This window comes from Mesoplodon bidens (assembly GCF_964165515.1).
Source record: "Mesoplodon bidens genome assembly, chromosome: 18".
NCBI lineage: Eukaryota > Metazoa > Chordata > Mammalia > Artiodactyla > Ziphiidae > Mesoplodon > Mesoplodon bidens.
In genome coordinates this window covers 15,497,652-15,511,429 of record NC_138175.1, presented here as the reverse complement: position 1 = coordinate 15,511,429, position 13,778 = coordinate 15,497,652, and the positions used below count along the sequence as shown (strand labels likewise).

The following is a 13,778-nucleotide window of genomic DNA, read 5'->3' as shown; positions in this document are numbered from 1 at the left end:
CGGGCCCAGCCGCTCCGCGGCATATGGGATCCTCCCAGACCGGGGCACGAACCCGTATCCCCTGCATCGGCAGGCGGACTCTCAACCACTGCGCCACCAGGGAGGCCCAGAATCCTCTTTTTATTCTTGGTTAGTCTAGCCTAAAGGCTTGTCACTTTTGTTGTTCAAAAAAGCTAACTTTTTTTTCTATTGTCTTTCTAGTCTCTATTTCTGCTCTAATCTCTATTACTTCATTTCTTCTTGTAACTTTAGGCTCAGTTCTTTACTAGTTCCTTGAGCAGTAAAGCTAGGTTTTTTGAGATCTTTTTTATTAATGTAAGCATTTATTGCTATAAACTTCCCTCTTAGAACTGCTTTTGCTGCATCTAGTGTCTGTCTTTTCCTAAGTGCTGTAGTCTTGGAATCACATTGCTTCCCTTAGAAAAGGTCACTAAATGGAAAACCATCAGTTCAAGTTGGCGATGAGTTTTGGAGAAGACAGTGGAGCTCGTTTTAGTTGTACAGGTCCATAGTTAACTAGCAGTATGATAAACTCAAGACATTTGTTTCATCTCTAAAATGGGGATAACATTTAGTTCACAGGATGAACTATATGGAAGTCAAATTTATATGAAAACACTGTAATTACAGAAGAATTCTATATAGTTTTTAGGCATAGCAATTTGAATGGCCACTAAGGAACTTCCTTAATTTCTATTCCATTGGTTCTACCTTGACCTCACCATTATCAAGCACCTCAGGACCCAAAGAAGTGTAGTCCCCTCTACTGCTCTCCACCCCCATCTGACAGTTCTCTCTTTTTCAGTTTAACCTGCTGCTTGGATGGAGCATCTCTGACTACCGAACTTTTCTCAGTTCAGCAGTGACTCTTGTTGGTCTCCTGATGGGAATCTCTCATCACAAGGAGGTAAAAACCCTATTCCTGGTTTCCCTGCAGAATTCTATTTGGTTTAATGTATCAAACAAGGGGAGAATTGCTTACAAAAGCAGCCCCTACTGTACCACTGCATACTGGAAAAGGGAGAAACTTAGTTCCTTTGCCATTATTTTATGGTATTACCTATAGATACTGTATAGCTTTTGAGTGGCTGTTACCTTCAGAAATCCTTCCTTTCCTAAGGACATAGTCCCACCTTTCTCACTTCTTCTATCCTTAATCTTACTGCCAAAGACACTAGGCCTGAACTTGTGTTTTCATACCTGGCCAGATAAACATGATTGCTGCTGCTTTCTCAACGGCCCTTTGAAGGGTACAATTGGAAGTGACTTTAAAGAAAAATTAGGGAGGTACAATTCCAGAAAGAACTGCAGTTACTTCTGTTTATAAATACTAATTTCAGAGAGGCTGTTATTTTCTCCCAGGAACTACCTACACAAATCCCCTTCTACTCAACATAAAAAATAAAGTAGGAAACCCAGGTGAGGTTTTGGGTCCCAAACACTAGCATATATAGATTTGATAAGAAAAAAACTGCAATTCAAATTAGTGAAACTGGCAAGATTTTCATCAAAGCTCATCATTCTGATACTCTAGAAATCAAAGGTTACTAATTAAAATGGGTAAATTAACATAGTTTCTAACGTGGAAAGTTACCACCACCTTCCTAAAATCTAAGAAAGATTAACATAACTGCTATTTTGGGTGGACTCTTTTGTTGTGGTTCCAGCCCCAATCACTAGGGAATGAAGTCCTCACCCCTGGAACACTTTATATACTAAAGCTCTTAAAGAAGTAACAATCATAATAAACTTTTACCGACACCTACTTTTTGACTTAAAAGGGAAAATGGAGTATACTTACTGGGAATAGTCTTGCATCACAAACTCAGCGTTTGCCCAAACTGTTTGGTTGACCTGGAGTTATGATTAAGCTCTTTTAAAATAAGTAGATATAAGCTGGCAGCCATTATAATATCTCTGTCACAGAGATTTCCATCACAATAGTATTTATTGCAAGTATTCATCCTCTAAGTTGGGTGTTTTTTTTAAAACAGTGCCCAGTGGCAATAATGAATGAGCCAATACCAACAGAAAATAATCATTTTTAAAAGGAACACCTAAATTACAGAATTTAGAAACCAAATTTTACTGGAAACCATTCTAGTAAGCCCTACATTTGAGAAAGATCTCTTTGTGCTGAAAAGGCAAGAATGGCAAAACTCAGTAAGTATACTTTTAAAGACAATGATTAAAAAAAAAATCTAAAAAAAGCATTGAAAGCCAGTTTTCTATGGCTAACCTTTTAAACTGCATTGGAATGCTCCTATGTTCAGAGTAGAAAGAGCTTGGAACGGCAGAGACAGTTTTCATTATCACTGCTGGTATCTATGTATTCTTTCAACACACTTTTGCTATTCCTTGAAGCTTCCATGTTTAGAAATACTTTCCGGAATTGCCAACAACTCACAAGGGCTTTGAGTCACTTATAATTCCATTACAACTCACCTGTTTTCTTCTTGTGAAAGCCCTGAAGGCACAATTATTTACACTCTTAGAGTCAGTCACTCTTGCTTTTCTGTCCACTCAAAAGTATTTTCCTTTTTAATATTTTTGCTTTTCTAGTTTCCACCAGACATAAGTGTTTCCTCATGTGAATATATCCCAAATGTTAGCATATATCTTACATTTTTAAAGTAGATATTAAACGCTCAGTGTTTAAACTCAAAGTGTCCTATTGTCTTTCCAGGTTATTGCTTTAAACCCAGTTCTGGGCTCCTTTCTTATCCTCCTAACCAGTGCCGTTTTGATGGTACTTGTGATCATTAACCTTTTTGTTTCTGCCATTTTAATGGCCTTTGGTAAAGAAAAAAAGTCCTTTAAGCTAAGTAACTCTGACTCAGTAATTGAAATATAAACCGTATCATGATTTTATCACTGGAAAAGCTCAATTTTAGCTGCTCTTAAGATTACAGACTGACATAACGCACAGTATTAGCATACTCCCTTTATTAGTCTCCACAGCTCTGCCAACGATTTTCCTAGGAAACCCAATTTACCAAAAGTACATTATGTTCTACATCCACTGTCCTATAAATAGCTGGCCCACCACTGTTAAGTAGCAGAAACACTCCAAGGCCTGACAGTAAACCATTAAAGGAAACAGTATCTTTACACTTTGTATGTACTTCTTAAAAAATATATCTTTGGTACTTTTTTCCTCCACCATTAGCAGCAATTTCAATTTCCTTGCTTTTCTTTTTGTCTTCCAACAGACTCAGAAAGAAGCTGCACTGATGGATATGCTGCTACTGAAGCTCTCAAGTTTGTTAGGAAAACAGTGGCACCAGAACACATGTAAGTAAGCAAACAGCTATAACAGCAATGGCCACTGACAAATGAAGTTTCAAAAGATTAATCCTGTTACCTCCTCGCTTGGCTTATTCTTAGTATATTAATACTGATCATTGCATGCTGTACTTTAGAAAATTATAGATGTTTATAATATACTTAGTTAATTTTGTTAGTCCGTGAAGAATCAGTCCCCTTGGCTGCAAATTCTTATGTTTATGGAACTTGACACTATCAGAGGGTTAACACTGCAAGAGTGGTGCAGGATAAACCAGTTCTGCTGCCAAACAAACACCAAGTAACATCATTCATGTTCCAGGATGACTGGGAAATATGAGTCAGAAGTAAGCTCACTGCAACTTTAATTAAAGATACAAGCATGAGATCTGGCTAAGGGGTAGCCCTGTCACAGAGAAGTAACCAAGCCAACTCACAGGTAACAATCTGGGCTTAAATACTGAGATCGAAATGGGCCCCTAACTCCCCAGGCATCCATCCACATTACCCAGGGAGCCAATAAGGTCTGGCTTGTGCCCAGTATGGGTCACTTGCTTAAATACTCTCCACTAAAATCTTGCCCCTCGTCATTTGACCAAAACAATGGAGAAAGCGGGGCACAAAATTTTTAACTTTATTAGCAGCTACTGAGCCATGACATACAAATCAATCAAAAACATTAAAGAAAAGTTGCTTGAAACAAGTGTGTACAGATACACCACACAGAAGCCAAAGTCTTATTTTCTGATCCCAAAGCCATCCTTGTGGGGAAGGCTGGCCTTAGCTAGGGGGCAAAACAGTAAGAGTCTCCTCTGTCAAGGGAAGGAGCAAAACACCTACAGCCACATGGGCACCAAAAATTTATCTGAGATCAGCTTTTAAAGGTTCTCTTGATCATAACGTTTTCAAATGAAAACAGGAACCCCTCTTCACCTGTAGGCTTTCCAGCTCACTACTCAAGAGACTTGAATATTTCTATTAAGGCTACTGGAAGCCCACCTTAGCCTTGAATGGTGACTTCTGCCCAGTATGTGGCCAGCAATGCAATCCAACAGAACATGCCATGGGGAAAAACAGGAATTTATATACAGTGCTGCCCTCTATTAAAAGGGAAACACAGCACTCAAAATAAAGCAAAAGGCCACAGAGGGCTCCCTGAGAATCCAGTAGAACTAAGAGAGGCCTTCAACTTTCCAAAGTTTGCAACTGGATCCAGGTGGAACAGTGCCCTGCAGCAAAGAGTAGTGTATATGTCAACGAGAAGACCCAGCTTCTAAGAATTGTTACAATGGCTTCCTGAGCCATTTTCTCTCTCCTATTCATATTAGAGCAAGAAAATAGACAACTTGGCCTTGAATCTCACTCACCACCAGTCCCTCTGTATGGAGGGGTTTGTTTCTAAGTCTAGAACCTCAGCACAGAGCTGAGACACTTCATGAAGTACTCTCCTCCACCATCCGGCCATCTTTGACAGCTCTCCCCGTCTCACTCCCCTGTGGAGGGATGGTGGGACAGGAAGGAGAGAAATGGGGTCACACTGACAGGAAACGGACAAGCAAGGCTGCCAGGAGCCACAGCTGCTCCAACCTCACCATCTCCAGCTGTTAGTCTCTCAGGAGCAATGGAGAACCGGAAAGCAGCAGAGTGTGGAAGAGAGCAGGAAGAGAGCCCAGAGGAAGAGTGTACTCAGTGATGGTTAACAGATGAAGCAGAATTTCATGGAGATTCTTTGTTACAAGGAGAAACTGCTCAGTCTCAATTCCCAGAACTTGGACCTTGCCTGGTTTAGGAAGCCTATGTTTTCTTTTTCAGCTCTTCAAATCTCCGGGAAAGATCATCAAAGTCAATGTCTTCAGAGGCTGAGGTGTTGGCACCAGCAGATGCAGTTGGTAGTGTGTCTGGCACAGATGGCAATTCTGGCAGTACAAAGTTGTCATAGGTATCCATGGGTCTGGAAGAGGGCTTTGCAGAAGCTTCTGGCTTGGGTCCAGGACCTAATTAAATTAGAGTAAGGAGCACAGTGTTAAAAATGCCAGTGGCTCAGATCCTCAAACCCCACAATCCCCCCTGGCAGAAACAATAATCAAAATACTGGAGAAAACATTGTTTTCTAAAAAATAATTCTAAAGGTCAATAAAATTTTCAGGACAATTAACAGCTACGTTTTCTAATTATGGTTGAATATATGTTTTACTTCCCTACAGTGAGAAAAAAGTTTAAAGGAAAGTCAAAGTGTGGTGCATGGGGCTTAGGTACACAGCATTCATTTAAATGGACTGTATGGTCTACTCCCATAAGAAAGTCCAAGAAATGGTACTAGAATTCTATTGGGATGAGCTACTCTTTAAGGCTTATGGGAAAAAAATTTTACATGGAATGGGAAAAAAATTTTACATGGAATGTTAACATCCATACCGTTTGATGTAATAGAATGTGATCTGTATTTCTAGTCTTCCATTTTGTATCTTACAAGTTAAAATCATCGCCCTCTCTACCTACTGTATGTTTCCATTTGTATCTAAGTTCTAGAACAGGCAACGTAAACCATAGTTTTAGGAAATAAGAACAGTGCTTGCCTCTGGGATGGAACTGACTAGAAAGGAACACAAGTAACTTTCTGGGGTGATAGAAATGTTTTGTATCTTTACTGAGGTGGTGGTTACATAATGTATGTGTGTGGAGATACACATCAAAACTCATCACAATATACACTTCTGTGTATTTTTTGTATGTAAATTATACCTCAATGAAACTGTCCCAATTTTTAAAAATATTCCCCTCTGGGTTTCTGGAGTGCTGGTAGTGTTTTAATTTTTCAGTGAATGGCTACATGAGCATGCTTGCTTTGTGAAACGTCACTGAGCTATACACTTATGATTATGTCTGTTTCCCCCTCTTTAATGCCCAAATTTAAAAAAAAAATTTGGTATTTCCAGGCACAGTGGAAATGGAAGCAGCAGGAACATACCGAACTTGAGGATGACTGAAAACTACAAGGTGAAAAAGAATAATGATACCACCAACAGAAACAGGGAACTTGGGAGATTCTTTGGAGCCACGAAAGATCTTTTCTTTTTGGAAGTGGGAAATCTGAGTTCTGTTTCCACCATACTGCATTTGGGGAGAGAACGGGGCATGTGGGTAGAATGCCACAAGCATAAAACCAATCTGAGGGAGGAACAGCGATGAGAAAACAGCAAAGGCTTCAGTACTGAGAAACTCTCAAGAGGGTTTCTGACTCACCAATGATCTGCGCAGAAGAGACATTCTTATCAGCATTAATGTCATCAACCTGAAACACAAAGATCATGACCAGAGGAGAAAGCAATGGCATCACTGGTGAAAGTAATGGTATAAGCCCATGTGTGTTGCAAAAGCTAAGCTGCTCAGCAAAAGCAACAGAAACTGCTCCAAAGAAACTGCCGCTCCACCCCCTATACTCCCCTATACTCCTTTCCTGATCTTCTTCCAACCAGATAGATACCATGTTGAACTCATAACTGCCAAGCAGAGAAAAAGAAAATTCTTACCACACCATAACATCTCTCTTTAATCTGTTACCGTCACCTTCCAGGCAGAGAGAAAGCATTCTAAACCACCGCATTCATCTCTAAGAACCAAGTCCTCAAATACTAACAAAGATCTTCTACCCCATTCCTAGAAACAGCTGTGGGCAATGCTTCAATGCGTGCAAAACCAAAACATAAAAATTCAGGCCCAATAAAAAAAACCAAAGGAAAGAACACTAAGCAAGCTCAGGAACAGGGCAATCTCCCTAGATGAGGAAACAAGGCTGGCAGAAGAGTCATCTAATTCTGAACCAAAACTGTTACAACCACCTACAGTTCAAGGCATCATTACCATATTAACAATAATAGCAAGCTTTAACTATAAGACTAAAATATAAAATTAATGCTATAGGCTGAAATTTACTAGACACTTACCTGTTTAAGACAAAAATCTGGTTCTTATTCCTTTACAGTGTTGAGAATTTATAAAACTGGTATTTTAATTATTCTAGCACCAAGACTGTACCAACTCAATATGATTCTCTGCCTAGTCTAAAAAAAAGTCTGATCAAGTGCCCTACCAGAACTTTCCAGGATCTGCAGCTCCTTCCTGATTCCTGGCTTAACTGCAGACAAAGCATTGCCACCAACAATGCTGCCACCACCACCACCACCACTCCCCGTTTCCAGGGTAATGTTAAAGCAACACAAGAATCCAAAGCATAGAGCAATGCCGGTACTAGGAGTTGATCAAAACTTTGCCTTCCCTGTGGCCATTATTTTGCTCTCTCTTCATGGGATTCACTCCTGCTGCTTATAAAAGAGGCTCAGGCACTTACAGATTCATACGATGGGGGAGTTGCTGGTATCTGAGGTGGATGAATATTGGGAAAGGCCTGATAAGTTCCCATTGGTAATCCATTGAAATCCGACTGCAAGAGGAGAAAGGCAACATCAGAGACATTGCCCCTGATCTGCAATTTCTGAAGTGTGTAAATAGGAAGGGAGAAATAAATAGATGTGTGTGTATACAACTATTTTCTCAATGTGAATATATTCACATTGAACACATATATATATTCAAGATATATATTTAATACATGAGTTCAAGAGCCCCAAAAGAAAAAAAGGTACCTAAAAGGACCACATGTGATCAGGAAGAATCCAGATTTTTAAAGATCTGTACCCAAAGGCTATTCTTCAAATTACTAAATTGCCTCAATGTCTACAAGGGAAGCTTCTTACCAGACTTTCTTTTTTGGGGGAGAGGAGATGACCGCACTGCACAACACGTGGGATCTCAGTCCCCTGACCAGGGATCGAACTCACGCCCCATGCAGTGGAAGCATGGAGTCTTAACCACTGGACTGCCAGGGAAGTCCCCAGACTTTCTTACTAGCAATGACTTTCATCTTCTTATCTACAAAGGAGGCAGACCTGGTAATAAGTATTGGTTATTCATTTTTGGAAAAAGCTACTAGTATACCTACAAGTCCCAAAGGTTCAAGAAACCTACATGAAAAGGAGTTTTTCTAGTACCATCTCTCTAGATTTTCCCACTTTATTACCTACAGGTGAACCAAAAGACTTTCTCCAAATCCCAATGCTATTTTTTCCACAATATGATCAATAAACTAATACCAAATATTCTTACTGCTAAATCCTCTTGATAACCTACAATTCCTGAGTATTCACAGAGCCAACTTGTCATCTTCTGGGACATTTTCTAGAGTTTATATCCATATTTATTTGTATCTGTACTTACTGGTCCCTTTGGAAGAGGGTATGAGAAAGGAGTGTTTGGAGATGGCATGGGCATGGGCATTGGCATTGGCACTGTTCCATCAGGTCCACCAGCTGGTGCTGTGAATCCGCCCCCACCTCCTCTTCCAGGGCCCCCTTTCTTCACATCATCTGTGAATCCAACATCAATAAGATCTGTATCTACTCCAGGAGGGGCTTCTGCCTAAGAAAAAGAGAGAAACCCGTATCATTAGGCCAGCTAGGTTCCCCAGGAAGCTGACTCTGAGATGGAGATTAGCGTGATGGAAGTTTACTGGAGAGGTCTCTTGGGATAGACACTTGTGGGGACATGAAGGAAGCAGGGCTGGGCAAAGGAAGAAGGTGGGCTGCCATGCATTCACAACAAAGGGGTCAGCTAATTCCCCCAGGGAGTTCTGGAGCTAGGCTGGGCCTACAGCAGGTGCTCCCAACTGGGGACAAAGGGGCAGAGTCTTTAATCCCCTGCAATGACCAGTTACCAAATACAAGCTGCCCCCAGGAAAGACCCTGGGTAAGGAAGCTGTCTTCTGAGGGCCATTGCTGGAGGGACACTCAGCTGTGTGAGCCACCAGTCATCAATACTCTCAAGAGCTGGGAGAGGGGCTTCCCTGCTGGCACGGTGGTTAAGAATCTGCCTGCCAGCGCAGGGGACACGGGTTCAAGCCCTGGTCCAGGAAGATCCCACATGCCGCAGAGCAACTAAGCCCGCGCGCCACAACTAAAGCCCGTGCACCTACAGCCCATGCTCTGCAACAAGAAAAGCCACTGCAATGAGAAGCCCACATACCGCAACGAAGACCCAATGCAGCCAAAAGTAAATTTTTTTTTTTTTTTTTTTAAAAAGAGCTGGCGGAATAAATGCTTCTGTCCTGAAATGTGTACTTTGGGCAGGGAGAGGGATGTCTGAGCAGCACACCAAAACATATACTATACCCGGTCAACATTAACTGCTGATTTACTGTTTGCATACCTGCCCTTCTTTCACTGTAAGCCTCTTTTAGGACAGGGACCTGGTTTATATATTTTCTGTATTCTCAGCTTTCTGGGGCACATGGCAGGCACACAACAGATGTTTTCAGGATCTGTTCTGGGTCTTGGGGCTTTTCTTCCTACCCATAGGGGCCTCTCAATTCCTTGAACTTCACTGAAAAGTAGCAATAATGCCACTTTATATTTGTACTGAAGTTTGTACCTTTTCAAAGTGTTTTCAGTCATTCATCTCATCTGATCCCTAAATACTCTGAAAGATGCAGGCATATTTATTGTTACCCCAGAGGCATTAACTGGACAAAGGTTTAAACTCCCACATGCAAACTTGAGTGCAAAGAAAATGGTTATTTTTCAAAGACAGTGATATCGAGACTCATTTTCCTTTGTATTCTGAAAGACTCTAAACGTACCATGACCACAGAGTCAGGCTCATAGGGCACACTGTAGTTCTTGGCAATTTCAATCAGGTATCTCTCCACCAGGATTTTGGGTGGGGCCTCCACACTCAGTTTGTGCATTAGCTGTAAGTAAAAGATCAGGGTTAAGACGCATCTGCATCAACCAGCCTCAGCCTAACCTGTATCAATTTTAAACTTTGTTCCTCACATTTCAAATTGAGAGGAAAAAAAGAAGCTCCATCCAGTTAAATTATTTTTTTCAATCACAAAGCACAAGACCCGTGTATCCCTCACATTCTCTGGTTACATATGCCTCAAAGACTGATACTGCTGCCTTCCACATTTGAAATCATCTACCCTTCTCCCCACCTCACTTCTACCTCCATAGATCACAAGTGGCACAAAGGATAAGGTACAAAACCAGGAATGACACAGATGATGGAAGGCTTCACAGTCAGAGGTTTAGGACAGGGGTAAGGAGCTGACTGCCCTGCCAGACAGCATTCTTCTCTCTCTTACTATGAAATGTGCAATCCCAGATTAACCCTACATTACAGTGCTACCCACTGGACTCACTGCAGGCAATAAAAATAACCTGCCCCCACCCCACCCACTGCTTCATGTTTAACAATTATGTTCATTACCCGGTCATTCACAGTTCCAATCTGGTTGGTCCTACATAACTTGCCATATTCCTTGCTATACTTGGCACAGAGTTGATCAGCAACCTACAAAGAAAAAGAACAGTAAATAAAAATGGAAACCACTCCTACAGAGGGCTTCAAGCTTCCTCCTATTAACAGTGAACAGGATTTCCAAAAGACTAGGTCTGTAAAGCCTTAAGGGGCACATATTAATTCATTTAGTTATTTGTTTATCCAGCCATCCACTGAGCTGCAACTATATGCCACACTCTACTATAAGCATTATGTTACACACTACAAATGATGAAGAAAAACAGACATTGTTCCTACTCTTATAAAATCTTACAGTCTCTGGGTAAAAACAATCATTACTCAAATAATCACAAAGATAAAGGTACAAATGCAGCTGTGATAAGGGGAAAGGAAAAGTACACTAAACTATCTGCTTACAACAGTAGAATCAGACCTGATCAGAAAAGTCAGATCAAGTGATGCTTCACTGAGATGTAAAGGATGATCAGGAGTTAACTAAACATGGAGGGAAGGAAGAACATTCCAGGAAAAGAAAACAGCATGTGCAAAAGGCCTCTGCTGGAAAAACAGGGCCAATCCTCAAGCCAAAATAAAATCAGTGAGCCTCTTGTCCAAGGCCCAAAGGAAGAGTGTGGTAGGAAATGAAGAAAGGCAGACGGGGGCCAGACAGTGCAGGGCCGTGTAGGCTTTATTAGTTTTGTTTCTATCACAAGAACAACAGGAAACTACTAAAGGACTTTAAAGCAAGGGGTAGTGACAGGATCAGATCAGTGTTTTGAACAGAACCCTTAGTTGTTCTGATGGAATGGTGAACAGACTAAAGGAAGCCAAAGTAGATGTAGAAAAAATTTTCAAGAAGTTACTACAATAGTACAGGCAGGAGATGACAGTGGGTCCAATAGCCTGGAAGTGCAGTGAGGGGGCACTCAGTGTTAGGTAGACTTTCAGTGGTAGTGGGTACTTATAAGTTTGTTATTTGTCTTTTAACAATGGTTTCTGTTCTGCTTTATACTATGCAGAAATCTTTAATTTTTACTTATCACTCTTTGTTTATGGCTTTTAGGTTTTGTGGCATGTTTATGCCTTTTCCACTATGAGATTATTTTTTTTAATGCCTAACTTTGTTTCTTTAAGGTTTCATTTTTTTTTAATGTAAATCTTTGTTTCGTCTGGAATCTTGATATAAAGGAGGAGTATAAGAGAGGCTATAAACCAGATTTACATTAAAAGTAGAAGCAATTGCCTCTACTCTCCCATTCCCCTACCCACAAAACTGTATAACCACCCTCCCTACCTTATCAGAATACAGGAGGCTTACTCTCTGGGGACGTTAAACTAAAGGAACTCTGGGCTCCATGCACAGCAGAGAGCAGAGATACTGGCAACAAGAGAATTACGTGTAAATCTTCTCTAAGAGAGGAATGATACCTTTGGCTTCCTTCTCCCTGTGCTCTCAAAAATGCAGCCAGCTTATACCTTCCAGGTAGAAGACAGAACTCCTCTCTGAGGAAAATGACCAATCCAAGGAAAGAAAACTAGTTCCTGACAGTCTGGAGTTCCCTCAAGAAAGGGCTTAGTCAGATCTTTTAACAATGAGTTGGTGCTGGAGGTACCATGCTCCTTGATTTCAAGCTATACTAAAACAGCTGCAGTCATCAAAACAGTATGGTACTGGCATAAAAACAGACAAATCAATGAAACAGAATAGAGAGCCCAAAAATGAACCCATAGTTATATGGCAGTTATTCTACAACAAAGGAAGCAAGAATATACAATGGGGAAAAGATAGCCTCTTCAATAAATGGTGTTGGGAAAATTGGACTACTCTCTCAACACATACACAAAAATAAATTCAAAATGGATTAAAGGCTTAAATGTAAGATCTGAAACCATAAAACTTCTAGGAAAAAATATAGGCAGTACACTCTTTGACACTGGTCTTAGTAATACTCTTTTGGGTATGTCTCAGGCACGGGAAACAAAAGCAACAATAAACAAATGGGACTACATCCAACTAAAAAGCTTTTGTATGGTGAAGGAAACTATCAACAAAATGAAAAGGCCACCTACTGAATGGGAGAAGATATTTGCAAACAATATATCTGATAAGGGGTCAATATCCAAAATATACAAAAAACTCATACAACTCAACACCAAAAAACAATCCAATTAGAAAACGGGCAGAAGATCTGGACATTTTACCAAAGATGACAAACACATGGCCAACAGGCACATGAAAAGATGCTCAATATCACTAATTCAGGAACTGCAAATCAAAACCAGGATGAGATATCCCCTCACCCCTGTCAGAATGACTATCATAAAAAAAAAAGACCACAAATAACAAGTGTTGGTGATGATATGGAGAAAAAGAAACACTAGTGTACTGTTAGTGGGAATGTAAATTGGTGTAGCCACTATGGAAAACAGTATGGAGATTCCTCAAAAGATTAAAAACAGAACTAACATCTGATCCAGCAATTCCACTCCTGGGTATTTATCCAAAGAAAACAAAAACACTAATTAGAAAAAACATACATATGCACGCCTATTCTCACTGAAGCACTGTTTACAACCACCAAGATATGGAAGCAACCCAAGTGCCCATCAGTAGATGAATGAAAATGCAGTACATATATACAATGGAATATTACCCATAAAAAAGAATGAAATCTTGCCATTTGCAACATGGATAGACCTAGAGGGCATTATGCTAAGTGAAATAAATCAGACAGAGGAAGAAAAATATCATATAATCTCACTTATATGTGGAATCTAGAAAATAAAACATATAAACAAACAGAATTACAGATACAGAGAACAATCAGGTGGTTGCAAGAGGTGGGTGGGAGGAGGAAATAGCTGAGGGAGATTAAGAGGTACAAAGTTCCCAGCTGCAAAATAAATGAGTCACAGGTATGAAATGTACAGTGTGGGGAATACAGTCAATAACTAAGTAATGTATTTGTATGGTGACATATCATAACTAGGCTTATCGTGATCATTTTGAAATGTATAGAAAAAAATCACTATGTTGTGTAACAGGAACAACATAATGTTGTAGGTCAATTACACTTCAAAAACAAACAAACATGCAACAAACTCATAGAAAAAGAGATCAGATTTGTGGTTACCAG

At 40.3% G+C, this 13,778-nt stretch overlaps 2 protein-coding genes across 8 annotated transcripts in view; one reads left to right on the top strand and one right to left on the bottom strand.

The window, feature by feature from the left end:
• The window catches only part of PKD1L3 (polycystin 1 like 3, transient receptor potential channel interacting), a 67,927-nt gene extending 64,169 nt beyond the window's left edge, over positions 1-3,758 (top strand). The window contains 3 exon segments of the mRNA XM_081215999.1: positions 791-907; positions 3,213-3,281; positions 3,283-3,758. Of these exon segments, the coding sequence (XP_081072125.1) occupies positions 791-907; positions 3,213-3,281; positions 3,283-3,339 (243 nt within the window). The 3' untranslated portion in view covers positions 3,340-3,758.
• Positions 3,759-3,903: 145 nt separating this feature from the next.
• The window catches only part of IST1 (IST1 factor associated with ESCRT-III), a 35,286-nt gene continuing 25,411 nt past the window's right edge, over positions 3,904-13,778 (bottom strand). For 5 of the 7 annotated variants that reach the window (XM_081216175.1, XM_081216176.1, XM_081216179.1 and 2 more), the window contains 6 exons: positions 10,609-10,692; positions 9,977-10,087; positions 8,560-8,760; positions 7,634-7,726; positions 6,529-6,577; positions 3,904-5,279 (listed from right to left, as the gene is read on the bottom strand). In XM_081216175.1, the coding sequence (XP_081072301.1) occupies positions 5,080-5,279; positions 6,529-6,577; positions 7,634-7,726; positions 8,560-8,760; positions 9,977-10,087; positions 10,609-10,692 (738 nt within the window). In that variant the 3' untranslated portion in view covers positions 3,904-5,079. The remainder of the gene's footprint in view (positions 5,280-6,528; positions 6,578-7,633; positions 7,727-8,559; positions 8,761-9,976; positions 10,088-10,608; positions 10,693-13,778) is intronic. The other 2 variants (XM_081216181.1, XM_081216178.1) reach the window with 2 other exon arrangements.